The 17302-nt window shown below is 58.3% G+C and overlaps 1 protein-coding gene across 7 annotated transcripts in view; it reads left to right on the top strand.

Annotated features, from left to right (window-relative positions):
• The window catches only part of ATP2B3 (ATPase plasma membrane Ca2+ transporting 3), a 59852-nt gene that overhangs the window by 20481 nt on the left and 22069 nt on the right, over window positions 1–17302 (top strand). For 4 of the 7 annotated variants that reach the window (XM_025276181.2, XM_006043692.3, XM_025276183.3 and 1 more), the window contains exons 3-15: window positions 1591–1788; window positions 2024–2281; window positions 2487–2612; window positions 2736–2861; window positions 5580–5621; window positions 6731–6895; window positions 7185–7399; window positions 7879–8121; window positions 8446–8687; window positions 11006–11240; window positions 15872–16051; window positions 16166–16253; window positions 16937–17043. In XM_025276181.2, the coding sequence (XP_025131966.1) occupies window positions 1591–1788; window positions 2024–2281; window positions 2487–2612; window positions 2736–2861; window positions 5580–5621; window positions 6731–6895; window positions 7185–7399; window positions 7879–8121; window positions 8446–8687; window positions 11006–11240; window positions 15872–16051; window positions 16166–16253; window positions 16937–17043 (2225 nt within the window). The remainder of the gene's footprint in view (window positions 1–1590; window positions 1789–2023; window positions 2282–2486; window positions 2613–2735; window positions 2862–5579; window positions 5622–6730; window positions 6896–7184; window positions 7400–7878; window positions 8122–8445; window positions 8688–11005; window positions 11241–15871; window positions 16052–16165; window positions 16254–16936; window positions 17044–17302) is intronic. The other 3 variants (XM_025276182.2, XM_025276180.2, XM_025276185.3) reach the window with 1 other exon arrangement.

The following is a 17302-nucleotide window of genomic DNA, read 5'->3' as shown; positions in this document are numbered from 1 at the left end:
AGGCATTGTGGCAGCATCAAGGGCAAACCAAGGCCAACGGACAGGCCAAGTGAGGGAAAGAGGAAACTCCTGGGGAAGGGGCCCTGAGGGCCCGGCTGGTCAGATGGGGCCGGGCAGGCAGCGTGCAGATTCTTGAGGTGTGACGGGGGCCCAGGGGCTCTCTAGACAGTGGGTGGGGCCTCTGTGGTTCTTGGTGGCTCCAAGTCAGCGCCTTTTCCCAGAGTGGGGGTAGTGGAGACCCTGGGTGTCTGGGAGACTCAGAGTTCAAGAACCTTCTGAGTAGTAAGCCCACTTTTCATATCTTCTGTAGGTCAGGGGAGTGGGACACAAGCCCTCAGCTGGGTCCCCGGGCCCTTAGGAGCTGAGGTTCTCAGTTTCTCCCAGTGGGAGACCACAGCCTCCAAAAACTTGACCCGCGGCCGGGCCCAAGCACAGTGAGGCCAGAGGAGGAGGGCAGAGGCAGCTGTGGCTGCTGCTGGGGGGAGACAGTGTGTGGCCGCCACCTAGCTCAGAGGGCATGTTCCTGTCGGCCCTTCCACCCCAAGGGGCTCCATCATCCCCTTCCCGGAAACCAGCTTTCCCTACCCAGCACATGCCCACCCTCCTTCTTTTGGACTCCTCTATACCACCCTCAGCACGTTCATCTTCTCAAGTCATCTGGAACCACGTCTTGTGTGGCTTTCCAAGCCAACAAGGAGCACCCCACGGGCTGGGATCCCAGCCCTTCCGGTTGCCCCACCCCGACTGCCGCCCCTCCACACTGGAGGCCATGGGAGTTGTAGCTCCTCAGGGCTGGCAACTGCAAGCCACGGAGTCCATGAGGTGTCAGTGTGGGGCCAGGCACTTGGGGGTGCTGAAAAGCCAGAAAGCTTTGGGGTGGAGGGGTCCTGTGGAAGGGCCTGGAAGGAAGCCGAAGCCCAAGGGCTGAGGTGGGACCAGGGCACTGTGTCTGCCCCTGGGGAAGATGGCCAAGGGTATGTCTGGCCTTGGGAGGCAGTGGCCTGAATGCCAGTCCCATGTGGAAGCTTTCGCTGCCTTCAGGAATGAGGCTGAGGAGACTCACTCTGTGAAAGCAGAGACCCAAAGGCCTTGATGCTGACCTGGGTAGGAAGTGGGTTGTCCCAAGAATGAGAAGTCAGGCCACAGATTCTGAAATGAGTGCCTGGGGCCACCCCTTTGTGGGTGTGGATTTTGCACCCTGCATTCCCTCCCTGCCACCCCACACACAGCAGCTTGTGAGGATGCAGAGGGGGGTGTGAGCTCCTGGCCCCACCCAGACGTATGGGAGGGTGGTCCAGCCCTTCCTCATGCTGGGATCTCTGCGCTATCACGTGCTCGCACACCTGTGCCATCCAGGCAGCTGGAGATGCTGCCTGCGCCCCCATGTGCCCCCCCAGGCTTTGCAGAAGGGCTCCAGGCGCTGGGCCAGTGCGGTTCTGCTTCCTGGGAGCTTTCAGTCTAGAAGGGGAGATGGGCGGATGTGGAGAAGGGAGCGGGGCGGGGGGGGGGGGGGGGGGGGGGGGGGGTGCGGGGCTGGCCTTTGCCATCGTCTCCGTTTGTGCCTCTGCTCTGCATCCCCGCACTACACAGGCCTGGCTGACAACGCCAACGACCTGGAGAAGCGCAGGCAGATCTACGGGCAGAACTTCATCCCCCCCAAGCAGCCCAAGACCTTCCTACAGCTGGTGTGGGAGGCCCTGCAGGATGTGACCCTCATCATCCTGGAGGTGGCTGCCATCGTGTCCCTGGGCCTCTCATTCTATGCACCGCCCGGGGAGGAGAGCGAAGGTGAGGGGTGGGGGGTGGAGGGGAGGGGCGCCGGGGGCGGGGTGTTGAGGGGGCGGAGCATGGGGAGGGGCGGACTTGGAGGGGCGGGGCGTGGGTGTGCAGGGCGGGCCGAGGGCTGCACCACCGAGGGGCCAGAGGAGGGGAGGGTCCTAGGAGGTACCGGCACCAGGAAGGAGCCAGTGAAGGAATTCATCTGTCGCCTCCGTCCTTCCCTTCTGTCCTTGGGCGGGCGCAGCCTGTGGGAATGTGTCGGCTGGGGCCGAAGACGAAGGGGAAGCTGAGGCGGGCTGGATCGAGGGGGCCGCCATCCTGCTGTCTGTCATCTGCGTGGTCCTGGTCACGGCCTTCAACGACTGGAGCAAAGAGAAGCAGTTCCGAGGCCTGCAGAGTCGCATAGAGCAGGAGCAGAAGTTCACCGTCATCCGGAATGGGCAGCTCCTCCAGGTGCCCGTGGCCACGCTCGTGGTGGGGGACATCGCCCAGGTCAAGTATGGTGAGTGCACCCAGGGCAGCACCCCCAGCACACCCAGCTGGGTGCTTCTATGGGCCTGGATCCCTGGCAGCTGGACGACAGGACTGGGGATGGGTGGCTACCCAGGCCCAAGGGGACATCCTCTGGGAGTGGTGGGAGGCAGTGGGGAGGAAGGCTGCTCAGACGCACAGACGGTCTGTGGTTCTGGCTGCCTGGCCGACCTTAGGAGACCTGCTGCCTGCCGATGGCGTGCTCATCCAGGGCAACGACCTCAAGATCGATGAGAGCTCCCTGACGGGCGAGTCGGACCATGTGCGTAAGTCGACAGACAAGGACCCCATGCTGCTGTCAGGTGAGCCCCAGGGGAAGCAGGGCTCCTGGTCCTGGGAGGCCTGGGACAAGACATGGAGGTGCTGAGCGTGCCTCCCAGCCCATGGTACAGATGTCTGTCTCAGCCTCTGTGTTGCTGTGCCAGGCACTCATGTCATGGAAGGTTCTGGAAGAATGGTGGTGACGGCCGTGGGTGTGAATTCCCAGACGGGCATCATCTTTACCTTGCTTGGAGCTGGTGGAGAGGAGGAAGAGAAGAAGGATAAGAAAGGTAAGGCAGCACTAACCGTTGTATGAAGCCTGCTCTCTCTTCTGAGCCTGCCTTCTAGTGGTCCCTCGCTCAACCCGTCCCTGCTCTGGCACTGACGAGAACCAGCCCTCGGTGGGTGGGAGCCCATACCCTCTCTCCTGGAATTCCTTTTGGAGGCCCCTCTTCTGAGGTCTTTTCCCCAGAGCCAGCAGGTTGGGGCCCCCAGTCTTGTGTGAGACAATTTCATTTGGGTGGCTGTGCCCTGAAGGCTTTCGGGAATATATGCCCGGGGGGGAAGGTGTACCAGGGTGTGGGGACAGCCCTGCTTGAGTAGGTAGGGAGTTGGAAGGCAGAGACCAGCCACCCTGGCTTGGAAGAGTGCTTCAGTGCCATCCTTGGGGGGGGGGTGTTCAGCCCCCATGGTGAGGTGCTGAGGGTCCCAGGCCACCATGACAGCTAGGTGTCACAGCGGAGGTGGAGGGCTCCCAAGTAGGAGGGCCTGGGCACCCTAAAGGCCATCACGGCAGAGGAAGCTGAGAGGGGGCCGGGGTCCTCACCCCAAGGGAAAGCACTGTCGAGGGACAGATGTCTTCAGAGATCCCAGCTCTGTATCCAAACTGGCACATGGCTACCCAGCTTCCTCCCCTTGCCACCATCCTGAGCCCCATACATGGCAGGTGACCCCTGCAGTCCTCACAACATCTGCTTACAATTCACCTTGCACTGACCTGGATCTCCCCTTAGGCCACTCCTGTGACAAAGCAGGTGAGGAATGGCGTTTGCTCCATGTGCACCCCACCTCTGAGTGAAGCCCCCTGGGCCCACTAGAAGTACAAAGACACACACTGGTACAGAGGGACCATGTGCCAGATGCCTGCAGCCAGAGTCCTGCGGACATAGGCAGTGGGTCACCAGTCACCAGCTCCACCCCAGTCAATCAAGGCCACTGGGCCTTGAGCGCAGGTGGGATCAGTCTGCCAGCCCAGGAACACGGGGACAGGTCAACGTAAGGAAAGACTTCCTCATGTCCCTCTTCCTGGGCCACTGTGTTCCTTGGAGGAGATGGTGAGCTGCTGTTGCCTAGAGGCTTCCCAGGGCCCCAGGTCCTGGCAGCCTGGGCCTGGGTTCCCTTCGTGGGTTCCCCTCCCTGCAGGGCTCAGCCCAGTGTCTCTGCACAGGCAGCACCCTGGGGCCCTCAGGACTGCCAGTGGGTGGGTAGGCAGGCCCCGGACCTCCCCTAGGCTGGACTGGAGTCCCCAGTGACCCTCCAGTGACATCCTGATGGCTGCTTGGCAGGTCGCCCCCCTCCACGTTCCTTCCCGGGCTCCTCCCCTCCCACTAGGCCCCTTCAATGTCAGAGGCCTGAAGGCCTTGGTCCTAGGCTCCTTATCTTTGACCTCCAGCTCCCTGGGTCCCCGCAGCCCCAGCTCCTGTCCCCCGCTTGCTATGTCAGGTAGAAGGTATCTCCAGCACCTGGCTTCCTAGAGGAAGGGAGCCCCGAGGGGAAGCTGACCTGGCCAGGCTCCGGGAGGGGACGTTGCACCCACTACTGCGCACTGGAGATTGGAAGGTGGGGTCTCACTCTCTCCCCACCTCCACTGTGATCCATCCTGCCTGCGGGCTCAGCGCTCCCTGACCACCAAAGGCTGTTTCTTGCCTTCTGGCCTGACTCCTCGTGGTCCTCTTTGGGCTGACTTGTCTTTCCTCCTCCTCCCCTCCCTTGGCTCCTGACCCCTCTGCAGGCCAGGTCCAGCCATCATCTTCTGGCTGTGCTCATCTCAAACCTCCCTCCCTCCTCCAGAAGGCTCCCCCCATCACAGAGCAATACCCCTTCCTCGTGCTGGATTGTCACCCACCCCTTCGCCTCTGAATGCGCCCAACCAACCCCCCATGAGGGTGGGGAAGGAGCCTCTCTTGATTGCCTGGAACCCCCCAGACCACACAGGATCTCCAGTGATCATGAGCTATTCTGTGGGGGCCGACGAAGCAGCCCACGCAAGCCCTTCCTGCCTGGGATCAGTGGTCTTTGGACGTAGGGCTGTCTGTGTATGGCTTCTGGAGAGCTCTCCTGGGTGTAGGTGAAGCAAGAGGAGCTGGGGTACAGAACCCGAACCCCCAAGCCTGAAGCCCCTCACCTGCTGGCTCTCCTGAGCCCTCCCAGTGGGACAGTCCTTGCCAACCTTGCAAACCAGAGGCACAGCTGGCACCGTTTGCATTGACACGGGGAAGCCAGTCACTGCCACCGTTCCTAGCAGGCAGCTTCAGGCTTTATGGTGGCAAAGCACATCAGCAAAGGATCCCCGCACATATCCACCTGGGGTCCAGCCCTGATGCTCCCTCCAGTGCTGTGGGTGTCCTGAACCTGGCCAACTCCTCTCCCTCCACAGCTGTGCTGTGTAGAAAGCTGATCTCTAGGCCACTGGGCTCAGGAACCATCTAGGCCAGGGAACCGCAACTCTCCGAGCCCTGGATAGATACCGCTCCATGTAGGACCTGGGCTGCACAGCAGGACATGAGCCGTTGTCTTCCATGAAAGCAGTCTCTGGGGCTAGGAAGGTTGGGGACCACTGATCTAGGCAAATCCTTTGTGCTGGTTCTGGCCTGCGGGTTCACCGCCCACCCCTCCTCCCGCACACACTGGCTGCAGTGTCTTGTGCCCCGCTGTCCCATGTGCGTGTGTGTTACCAGGGCCACGTGGTGTTCTCAAGTCTCCGTGTCTGTCGTTCCTCTCCGTTGTAGGCAAGCAGCAGGATGGGGCGATGGAGAGTAGCCAGACCAAAGGTAATGGGCGCTCTGCACTCAGGATGGGTGGCAGAGGGTGCCAGGCAGGGTGGGTGGGGGGGGCGCCCACCTCGGCTGCAGGGGCAGGACCTGGAGGCCAGGTGAGTGGGGTGGGCAGCCAGTCAGCAGACCCTGCCAGGAGTGCACAAAGATGGCCCATGAGCTCGCATCCTGGTGAGGGATCTGATGCTCCAGAAGACTCACCCAAGACCTTGTGGGGCCAATGGGTTCCCAGCTCAGTGGCCTTTCTGCTGAGGCTTTGAGGCCTGCTGCCCTCTTGGATGAGGCAGACAAAGAGTTCAGAGGCTGCTGGTGGTTGGACGGGCGCTTGGGACTGGAGGTTAGTCCAATGGCCAGGGCTCAGGCTGGGACAGGGAGTGGCAGACTGCATTGGGGGCAGAGGCTAGAGTGGTCCAGCTAGGTGGGATGTTGAGTGTCACTGAGGCTGCAGCTAAAGGGCTAGGAGATGGGGCCACAGGGATTGGCTGACCCCACAAGGTGGCAGGAGACGTGCAGAGTCACTGAGAGCCTGTTGAGTGGAGATGAGGATGAGTGGCAGCATTGGGTGCCCCCTCTGGGTGGTGGAGGGACCATAAGGGATGGTGAGGAACACAGCACCACTAAGTTAGCGTGCACCAGGGGAGCTGTGACGGGACTGCTAGTTCCAGAGAGGAGGTGGATAGACAGCTAGTAGAGAGGAGCAAAGGCCTGAGCCAAGAGCAGGGGAGGACAGCACGGGGATTCTTGGGCCTCCCTGAGGGGAGTGGGGACATGGTTTAGACGCCAGTGTGCCAGAGTCAGCTCTGGGTTCTGGAACATTCCATGGACCCCAGGTCTCCGCTCTTGGGTATTGAGGCTTGGGGCATCATAGGACTGGCCACTCTGTGTGCATGCCCCAGTTAGCAGTGCTTCTGTCTGTCTTCTCTTCCCCTGTGAGGCCCAGAGAGGAGCATCTCGGTCCTGCCCTGGACAGCGCCCACTTCAGGAGGGCCTGGGCTGATGAGAGAGGAGGGCTGGCGTGCCATTGCTTGCCCTGTGAAAGCCCCCTTTGTAGCCGTCACCCCAGCAAGCAGGTCCTAACCTTGGCTTCGGGCTTCTCCTTTGTACAGCGAAGAAACAGGATGGGGCTGTCGCCATGGAAATGCAGCCCCTAAAGAGCGCAGAGGGCGGGGAGATGGAGGAGCGGGAGAAGAAGAAAGCCAACGTGCCCAAGAAGGAGAAGTCAGTCCTTCAGGGAAAGCTCACCAAACTGGCTGTGCAGATTGGGAAAGCAGGTGGGGGCCGTCGATGGGGTAGCCGGGGGGCCACCTGGTGGGCAGGGAGGACGCTGGGTTCCTGGGCTTGAGGCTGGGCCAAAGAGAACAAGTAGGCAAGGGAAAAGGGATGGGGACCATGGGCCAATCAGCCAGGGGACCGGCCAGGGACACATGACAGCCTTCAGGGCCCGCTTCCGCCTCTTCTGGTGAGGATGGACTGTGACCCTCCAAGAGTCCAGGGACAGGCTGCAGCATCCCTTATCTCTTCCGTCTTGCTCTCCCTTCCTGCCTCTACTGCCTGTGGCAGGGCTGGTGATGTCCGCCATCACTGTTATCATCCTGGTCCTCTACTTTGTGATCGAGACCTTCGTCATAGACGGCCGGGTGTGGCTGGCGGAGTGCACGCCTGTCTACGTGCAGTACTTCGTCAAGTTCTTCATCATCGGTGTCACCGTGCTGGTTGTGGCTGTCCCGGAGGGCCTGCCTCTCGCTGTCACCATCTCCTTAGCTTACTCTGTCAAGGTAATAAAATCAACACACCATGGATACGAATCCCATGGTACCAGGATACAGAACCAGGACTCGAGGCACAAAGCCCTTAAGCAGCTTGAACAAGCAAGGACCAGATAAAGTTTGGGATCGCTCAGGGGCAGAATGGGGGATGGCGAGCAGGGATGCAGAGCTGGGTTTGGACATCCTTGCCCAACCCGGCCTCCTGGACATGGGGGCACCACGAGCCAGCATCTGCCGGATGAGGGCAGGGTCCCAGGGGGGCAGGGAGTTGAGATGGGGGAGAAGACGAAGGATGACCCCTAGGACACAGGGGGGGAAGGCAAATATCGTGGTGGGTGGGGAACCCAAAGGGCCTGCCTGAGATGGGGCACCGGGCAGGGGCATCATCCTGGCCCATCTGAGCTGTGCTTCTTGCTCCCTCACCCCCTGGGCCAATCCCCTCCCCCAGGACAGCTAGCTACCCAAGCCTCCATCTGTGCCCTTTACAGAAAATGATGAGGGACAACAACCTGGTCCGCCACCTGGATGCCTGCGAGACCATGGGCAATGCCACAGCCATCTGTTCTGACAAGACAGGCACACTCACCACCAACCGCATGACCGTGGTGCAGTCCTACCTTGGGGACACCCACTACAAAGAGGTTCCGGCCCCCAGTGCCCTGACCCCCAAGATCCTCGACATCCTGGTCCATGCCATCTCCATCAACAGTGCCTACACCACCAAAATACTAGTGAGCTGGGAGCCAGCGGTGGGCGGGCCCAGGCAGGGGCGGCAAGGCATGGCTGCTGGGTGGGCTGTCGCCAGGGGCTGGCTAGGTTCTCTTAAGGACATTTTTGAGCAGGGCCACAATCATTTCTGGTGTTCTGGGCTCCCTCCTCATCTGTGAACCCTGGGCAGGGCCTGTAGGTTCTGGAAGCCCTTCACAGCCCAGTGAATGGAGGGAAAGCTGCCCATCCAGTCCACGCTGGAGGCCAAGGCTGGCCTGGGGTCCAAGGACAGTAAGGTGGGTGGACTTGGGGCCCCCAGGGCCACGTTGGTTCTCCTCACCTCACAGCCTCCAGAGAAGGAAGGCGCCCTCCCACGCCAAGTGGGCAACAAGACGGAGTGTGCTCTGCTTGGCTTCGTCCTGGACCTCAAGCGGGACTTCCAGCCAGTGCGGGAGCAGATTCCCGAAGATAAGCTTTATAAAGTGTACACCTTCAACTCGGTCCGCAAGTCCATGAGCACGGTCATCCGCACGCCTGATGGTGGCTTCCGCCTCTTCAGCAAGGGCGCCTCAGAGATCCTGCTGAAAAAGTGAGTGGGTGGGACTGGGGCTAGCCAAAGGCTATGGCGTTTCTGGTTTTCCTATTGCAATAGACAGTAGCCTGAAACTGGCCCTTTTAATCACTTTAAAGTGCATTCAGTCCCAGAACAAGTTGATAACCCCAAAGGAAACCCCGTGCCTATCCCCATCACCCCAGTTCTTGCAGGAGACTCAGGTTCAATTCCTGGGTCGGGAAGATCCCCTGGAGAAGGAAATGGATCTACTCCAGTATTCTTGCCTGGAAAATCCCATGGACAGAGGAGCCTGGTGGGCTACAGTCCATGGGGTCACAAGAGTCGGACACGACTTGGTGACTAAACAACCAAACAAATAACCAACAACATCTGCTTTTTTGTTTGTGAATTTACCTATTACAGACATTTCATATGAAGGGATCATACAGGATGTGTCACTTTGTATCTGGCTTCTTTCACGGAGCATGGTTTGCAAGGTTCATCTGAATTGCAGCCCTTAGTGCTTCATCCCTTTCTGCAACGGAATAACATTCCATTGCATGGACAGACCACCCTCTACTTATCCAGTTGTCCCATTGGCAGACCGTTGAGTTGTTTCCACCTTTTCGCTACCGTGAGTTGTGCCACTTTGAAGGCTTGCATAGAGTTTCTGCTTAAACACGTATTTTCAGCTCTCTTGGGTATATTCCTGGGAGCAAAACTGGTAACTCCATGTTTCATCTTTTGATGAATGCCAAACGGTTTTCCTCAGCAGCTGTCCCACTTTACCTTCCCATTATCAGTGCCTAAGGGTTCTAGCTTCTCATCCTCACCGAGTTATTACCTGATTATTGTTGCTGCTGTTGTTATAGCCGTCAGGATCACATGGCGGTTTTGACCTGCATTTTGCTGATGACTAGGGATATTGGTGCCTTTTCATGCGCTTATTGGTCATTTGTTTAGCTCCTTTGGAGGAATGTCTATTCCAGCCCTTACCCATCTTGGATCTGAATTCTTTGTCATTTTATTGTTGAGCAGTGAGAGTTTTCTGTACATTCTGAATATTAGATTCTTAACACATATCTGATTTCCAAGCATTTCCTCCCATTCTGTGGGCTGCTGTCTTTTCACTCCCTTGATAGATTTCTTGTTCCCTATCTTGATTTGTCCTTGGGTGCACAAATGTCTTTCAATTGGGAAGTCCAATTTATCTCTCCTCTTGTGTTGCTTCTGCCAGGTTCCTTGTAGAGGTTAGTGATGTTCTCGAGGTGATAGCGGTAATAGCGGCACAGCTATGAATATATGAATATATGAATATATGAATATATGAATATACTAGGAGGGACTGCACGGGTGAGTCATGTGCTGTGTGAATTAGATCTCAACGGAGCTCTTAGGAAGACTGAGGCAGTGCCCTGCCAAGTGCCCTGCCTGCCCCTACCCCTCAGCATTCACACCTTCCCTTGGCCTTGACCTCTGCAGCCCTCAAGCACCCTCCCCTGCCCACCTGGCTCCTCAGCTGCCTTCTCCAGAGGAGCTGCCTTCTAAGACTTGACCTAATTGTACCTCAGTGCTCACCCCTCCCCCCTCCCCGCCTCCTTGTGGAGCCTTCAGGACAAAGGCCTGAGCAGAATCTCCACAACCAACATTTTTTCCTTCCTCACCAGTCTTCTCGGGGCCTCCACTTGTCCAATGGCCGTGCCGGCCCCCGGGGATCAGGTTTCCTTTGCTCCTTCCTTTTCTGTGCCCAAATCCTGTCAGCCCTCCCCATCCCAGCCTTTCTGGAGCCTTGGGTTTTTGCTAACATCCCCCCTCTTGCCCCAAAGCTCAACAGGGCAAACGCAACACACACACACACACCCGCCAGGTCCCATTGAATGTGCAAAGATGTGCTGCACAAGCGTCTGAGCTCCTGGCTCCTGGGGAAACAGAGTACCATCAACCTGGTGCCAGAACCAGAAGTCCTCAGTCAAGGTGTGGGCGGGGTCACCCTTCCTGGAAGACCTCCAGGGTAGGATGTTCCCTGGAGTGTCTCCTTGGTCTTCTTTGGCTTGTAGCTGCATCTCTCCAGTCTCTGCTTCCATCATCACACAGCCTTGTCCCTGTGTCTGTGTCTCTATGTGTTCACTCCTCTTTATAAGGACAGTAGGAATTGGATTGAAGGCCCACACTCATCCAGGATGACCTCATCTTAACTTGGCAACAGGCCTCTTTCCAAATAAGGTCACATTCTGAGGTTCTGGTGAGAACAGGGTGGGGGGTCTCCTAAGCCCCAGCAGCAGCAGAGCACCACCCCCCTCGGAGAAACCCTCTACCCTGCCTCACGCCAGCTCCTCCTGCTCCATCCGCCCCAGGTGCACCAACATCTTGAACAGCAATGGGGAACTCCGCAGCTTTCGCCCTCGGGACCGGGACGACATGGTGAAGAAGATCATCGAGCCGATGGCCTGCGATGGGCTCCGCACCATTTGCATCGCCTACCGGGACTTCACCGCCGCCCAGGAGCCCGACTGGGACAATGAGAACGAGGTGGTGGGCGACCTCACCTGCATAGCCGTCGTGGGCATCGAGGACCCTGTGCGGCCCGAGGTAGCTTGTCAGGATGGCTGAGGGAGCCGTCCTTGTCTGCACAGGGCCTCCGCCTTGGGACACAAATGCAAGGAGGGGACTGCGCCTTCCTCCTGTCCTCCTGGCCATCACGACCCTCCCTGCCAGGCTTTCTAGGTAGAACACACGGCAGCCAGCCAGAGTTGGACCAGGTGAGGAAGGTGGACGATGGCAGAGCCTCGGGGGCATGGCGGCCATGGCCCAGTTCAGACCTCCCAGGCGTGCTGGAGCCCCCTTGTCCTCTAGTGCTGGCACCCTTTGGGAGGCTCTGTACTGCCCTCTGGAAGGTCCCCTCTGGCTTGGCATCCACGCCTGGCTCAGGTTCTGCTCTCCCAGGGGAGAGAGGGCAGCAGGTAGAACCCTGATGGCTGCCAAGGCTAGCAAAAGTGATGGACCAGAGGGGATGATGAGGAGGGGAGGGAGGAGCCAGGGACAGCTGACTGGGCTCTGGTTCAGAGAACTGGGTACATGGTACTTGGGGAGCGCTGGGAGAGAGGAGGACAGTTCTCAGCTGAAGCTTTGATTGGGGCTGAGTGGGGTTCCGGACATCCCTATGGAGAGGTCACATGGTTAGGTGGAAAGCTCAGAGCAAAGGTCCTGGCCAGAGGTGTCCGGAAGTGACTTTACATGACTTAGGGTCATGAGGGTAGCCGAGCAGACAGTGGGAGAAGCCTGCAAAGGAAAGGGCCAGGCAGGGAGGTGAAACCATGGGAAACGTGTTGGCTGGAGCGAGAGGGTGGGTGGCCCGCCCCACCCTGAGCTAAGCAGGTCCTGTGGGATGGCACAGGGAGCCAGTGCTTGGAGATGTCTTCACTCAGAGCTTTCTTGAACAGGAAACACACCAACAGGGCAGAAGCTAATCAGGGTCTAGAGAGGAAGAGCAATGGGGAGAGGTGCATGTCCTTCAAGATGTGAAACCCCATCTTGGAGGAAGAGAGCCTACTAGGCTGGCCCTGGGGTGGGCCCAGAGAAGGTGGGCAGTGGGAGGAGCTTCCCAGGAAAGCAGGATGAGAGGGTGCCATTGCGGGTGGTAGGGCCACCCCAAGGGACCCAGAGAACAAGCCTTTCTCCTCACCAGACCAAGGAGAAACTTTGAGGCAAAGAGGAGGGCTGTGTCCACACGGCAAGCTGAGTCCTAAGGCCATGTGACCCTTGCCTAGACTGACGGCCTCCCCCTCTGAACAGAGCCATTCGCCACTGCTGTCCCCAGTGTCAACGGCAACAGCCCTACACTTTTCTACCCAGCTATCACAGACAGAGGAAGATGGGGTTCCCAGATTCCCAGGGCCATGGCCAAGGCCATGTCCACAGCATCATAACCAGGCCATCCAGCCCTTCCACCTCAGCCCCCTGGGCCAAGGAGCCCTTCCAGTTTCCCCTCATTTCCCCCATAAATATTCATTGCAAACTGAAGCTCTGGTCATCGATACAAGGTTGGAGGCCTGAGATGTATGCATACATCCTAAGACAGAACCGCAGAGGCAGGTCCACGGTGGCTTGAGACTGGGGACTGGGGTCGGGGCTAGATGGAACAGCCCAGAAGGCAAGCATGTGGGTGGGGCAAGGCCTAGACCTTTCCCTGTTGGTGCTCTTCTCAGAGATACATTTAAAAAAAATAATAAGTCTTCATCTTAGAAAAAACCTGGATAAAATTTCCAAGAAGGTCACCACGAAGGCTCAGCCTCAGTGACTGCCCCAGTGGGCTGAATCAGAGGGGGAGAGCGCCCTCGAGGCAAAGTAATGGGGTGCTTGTTTAAGAACCAGAAATCACCTTGGTAAAGGGGCCCTGGGGGCAAGATGGCTCACCTCTGGCTGGAGAATGGCTACATGAGAGGCTGGGCAGCAGGTGGCACCAACACAGCCAGGACGGGGAAGCCAGGCAGGACGCCCCACCCCCCCCCGACCATGGGGACCAGCCAGCAGGCGGTGGCCAAGGAGGACACCCTGTGTCCCAATGGCAGGCAGGAAGACCGATGGCACTGTTAGACTTGCCAGGATGTCTGTGGGCCTGGGACAGCTGCAACCCAAAGATGGCCTGGCAGTGGCATGTCTCTGCCCCTGGGGGATCACTTGGCCCCTGTAGGCATGCTGTATTTATGCCAGAGGGGTGCGGGGGCTCATGCAGACATGGAGCCACCAGGCATCAGTGGACCAGGGCTGTGTCCATTGGGACAGCAGGGAGGCAGGTGAGGAAGGACAGTCACCCAGTGAGGGAGAGGGCACCTACAGACGGAGGGGAGCTTCCTGCTACCTGCCTGGGAGGCCAAGGGTCTTTCAGACCAGAGAGGGAGCCAGCGGGGCCACAGCCACGCAGAGACAAGCAGAGGCTAGATCGAAGCTCCACGTGCTCAGGCACGTCATGACCACTGGGTGACAGCAGAGAGCCAGCTACCAGACGCTTCAGAGCCAGGAGGGAACTTGCTGGAAGGGAGGGTGTCTCCAGACAACTCCCAAGGATCCCCAAAAAGCAGAAACGGTCCTGGATCGAGGCTAAGTGAGGAGACACACACATTATGGAGGGGGCGGGATGCAATGCCCCTTCCCGGGGCTGGGGCTTCTAGGCCACTTGGCAGGATGTGTAAGGTCACTCTGTCCCAGCCCTGGATACCCATCCTCTCCCTACTTTCTCCATGGCAGAAATCACAGCCACCACCCCCTGGCTTGGGGGGCCCTCAGCCTCCCAAGTGCCCCGACATCCCAGGCCAGGGCTCCCCCACAGCCCGCCTGGCCCAGCCTACCAGACACCTGCCCTGAGGTCTCATGGATGCTCTGCCCCCCACCCTTGGCTCATGCTTCCCCGGCCACCACACATGTGTGTTCTGGATCACCCCTCTGTCCCCGGTGCCCAGGCCCGGTCGCCAGGCCACACCTGGGACATGGCGGGCTCTCTCACTCTCTGTCCCCAGGCTCACATAGTCCCCAGGCTCACATTGTCCCCCGGGCTTCCAGCAGTGCCCACTGGGAGCTCACAGAGGGTTGTGCTGGGGCCAGCGGACACAAGGGTCTCCCCAGGCTGCACCCCACGCCAGGGCCCCATCTGGGCATGTCACAGGCCTAGGTCTCACCTCCTAATCCAGTTCCCTGAGCTCTGAGCCTCCTGTCCCCTCCCAGCCCTCAGGCACTGTCGCCCTGGCTCCCCTCCACACTGCCATCTCAAGGCTCACCAGCCCATCCTCATCGAAAAAACAAGAGTGTCTCCACTCTCTGGGACAGGAGCACCACCTCCTAGTTGGTCTCCACTCCCTATAGCCCATTTTCCCCTCAGCACCAGAGGGATCTCTTGTTCTGTCTTTTCTGGAATCTACTCTTACGTTAGGAAAATGGACATGTGAGGAACCATAGTGATGGCCCATTTCCGCCTGAGAACACCTAATCATGTCAACCCTATGGCTCTAAAAGTCTTGAAAGTGAAAGTGTTCATTACTTAGCTGTCTCTGACTCTTTGAGACCCTCTAGACTAACCCGCCAGGCTCCTCTGTCGATGGGATTCTCCAGGCAAGCATACTGGAGTGGGTGGCCATTTCCTTCTCCAGGGGATCTTCCCCACCCAGGGATCAAAGCCGCATCTCCTGCCTTGCAGAAAGATTCTTTACCAAAGTTAGTCTTGTGTTAGTCGCTTAGGAGTGACTGACTCTGTGACCCCGTGAACTATAGCCCCCCAGGCTCCTCTGCCCATAGGATTCTCTAGGCAAGAATACTGGAGTGGGTTGCCATTTCTTCCTTCAGAGGATCTTCCTGACTCAGGGATCAAACCTGCGTCTCTTACATCTCCTGCATTGGCAGGCAGATTCTTTACCACTGAGCCACCTGGAAGCCCATCTGTGTGTGTGTGTGTGTGTGTGTGTGAATATATATGTGTGAAAGTGACAGTCACTCAGTCATGTCCAACTCTTTGCGACCCCATGGACTATACAGTCCATGGAATTCTCCAGGCCAGAATACTGGAGTGGGTAGCCTTTCCCTTCTCCAGGGGACCTTGCCAACCCAGGGATCGAACCCAGGTCTCCTTCATTGCAGGCAGATTCTTTAACATCTGAGCCACAAGGGAAGCTGTTAAAGTCTTAGGTTTTATATTATTTAAAAAATAAAATAAGAGATGCAGAGACAAGTGAATCAAGGCCTGGGAGGGGAGGCCCATGATGGCTCCTGCCATCCGACCGATGGGGCAACTGGGACCAGAAGTTCTTTTCTCATCCTTCTGGACCTCACAGATATGGTACCCCACCAGCTAGCCTGCTAATGGGACTGGACCTGGCTCAGCTGCTGTGGGTCTCCACTTCCCTGGTGGAAACTGGGTGATTTCTACAGTCACCTTGCTGGACATGGCCCCAGTGGTGCTGCTCAACAGCGTTCCCGTGGCTTCTCTTGGCCTTGTGCCTGGGGTCAGGGCCTGGGTCTGAGTTGTTGCTGTTCCCTGGGACTGGCACAGGGAAGAAGGCACCTGGTAGGGGATGGGGGACCCTGCTCCCTGCAGGTCAGGCCACTTCCCCCACCACCTCCAGGCCCCATGGTGAGACAAGGGGCACCACAGATCTGGATGGAGGAAAGGCTAGAGCTCAGACACTGGTGCGTCTGGCCTGAACAGCTGCACCCACCCATCTTATTCCTTGCAGGTCCCTGAAGCTATCCGCAAATGTCAGCGAGCCGGCATCACAGTCCGCATGGTGACAGGGGACAACATCAACACAGCCCGCGCCATTGCAGCCAAGTGTGGCATCATCCAGCCTGGGGAGGACTTCCTGTGCCTGGAGGGGAAAGAGTTCAACCGGAGGATCCGAAATGAGAAAGGCGAGGTAGTTCTCCGCCCATCAGTGCCCCAGCGGGTCCAGGGTTCTGGCACTTTCTTCACCCTGCCCCTTGGTTCAGCCCCTTCAAGACTGCAGCATCTACGTGCTTTCCCCTCCCAGATAGAGCAGGAGCGTCTGGACAAGGTGTGGCCTAAGCTGAGGGTCCTGGCGCGATCATCTCCCACCGACAAACATACTCTGGTTAAAGGTAATGGAGTGGGCTCGCTCATCACCCTGCTTTCTCCCTGGCCCAGGTGGCATGACGCAGGGGGGGTGTGGCTGTCACCTCGATTGTGGGTCATCTGCTCCCAGATGCCCAATGCTGAGCTTCCAGGCGGGTGTCTGGGCCCTGCCTAAGAAGCAGGCTACTCAGCTCTAGACACGTGGCTCCTGGAGATTTTGTCTCAGAGGAAATCACTATGTCCTCCCCAAACCTCAGTTTCCTCATTGGGAAAATGGGGATAATAATGGAGACTCCCTCCAAGGGCTGAGTGGCCAGAGCTCGCCCCTCCACTCCCTTGCACTCACAGTATGAATGGAAGATGCCAGTAGGGGCCAGCCTCTCATCAGAGCAGATGGGCAAACTGGGGCCTGGGAGAAGGAGACATTTTTCCAAGTCACTCAGTGCTAGGCCCCTGCCTTGTACCAAATCCCACTGCCCTGTATTGTCTCACTGGGTGAGGGACCAGGGTGGGAGAAGCAGGATGCAGCTGCCAATCAAGGCACAAGACTTGGTCCCAAAGGTGATGGAGTGTATGGAGAGTTGGAGGCAGTGGGCTTGGTGGCAATCTCAAAGGCTTTCCAGAGCCAACTGGCCTCCCACAGCCCCTGGGCTGGTCACCCGGGGCTGCAGATGGCAGGAGCCGTGCCCTGCCCCTATCTATGTTCCAGGGATCATCGACAGCAACACGGGTGAGCAACGGCAGGTGGTGGCCGTGACAGGAGATGGCACCAATGACGGGCCAGCCCTCAAGAAGGCGGATGTGGGCTTTGCCATGGTAAGCTGCCTGCTGTGCCAGTCTGGGTCACCATGCCAGGTGAGGCCCTGTGACAGAGGGATGCATAAGCTTTGGGCAGGAATGTGGGAGCTAGCATTGAGGCAAGTTTCCAAGTGCCATACATTTCTTTCTCTCACGTCCTGACCAGCCAGTCCTCTGCCAGTGATTTGTGCCAAGGTATTTGGTGTGATGGTACCCAAGGTGACGAGGGACTGGCTGCATTGCTAGGGGATCACGGGGACTTGCCTGCTGAGCATTT

This window comes from Bubalus bubalis, chromosome X (genome assembly GCF_019923935.1).
Source record: "Bubalus bubalis isolate 160015118507 breed Murrah chromosome X, NDDB_SH_1, whole genome shotgun sequence".
Lineage (NCBI taxonomy): Eukaryota > Metazoa > Chordata > Mammalia > Artiodactyla > Bovidae > Bubalus > Bubalus bubalis.
Note: the sequence above shows the minus strand (reverse complement) of the source record. Positions and strands in the feature narration are given on the sequence as shown.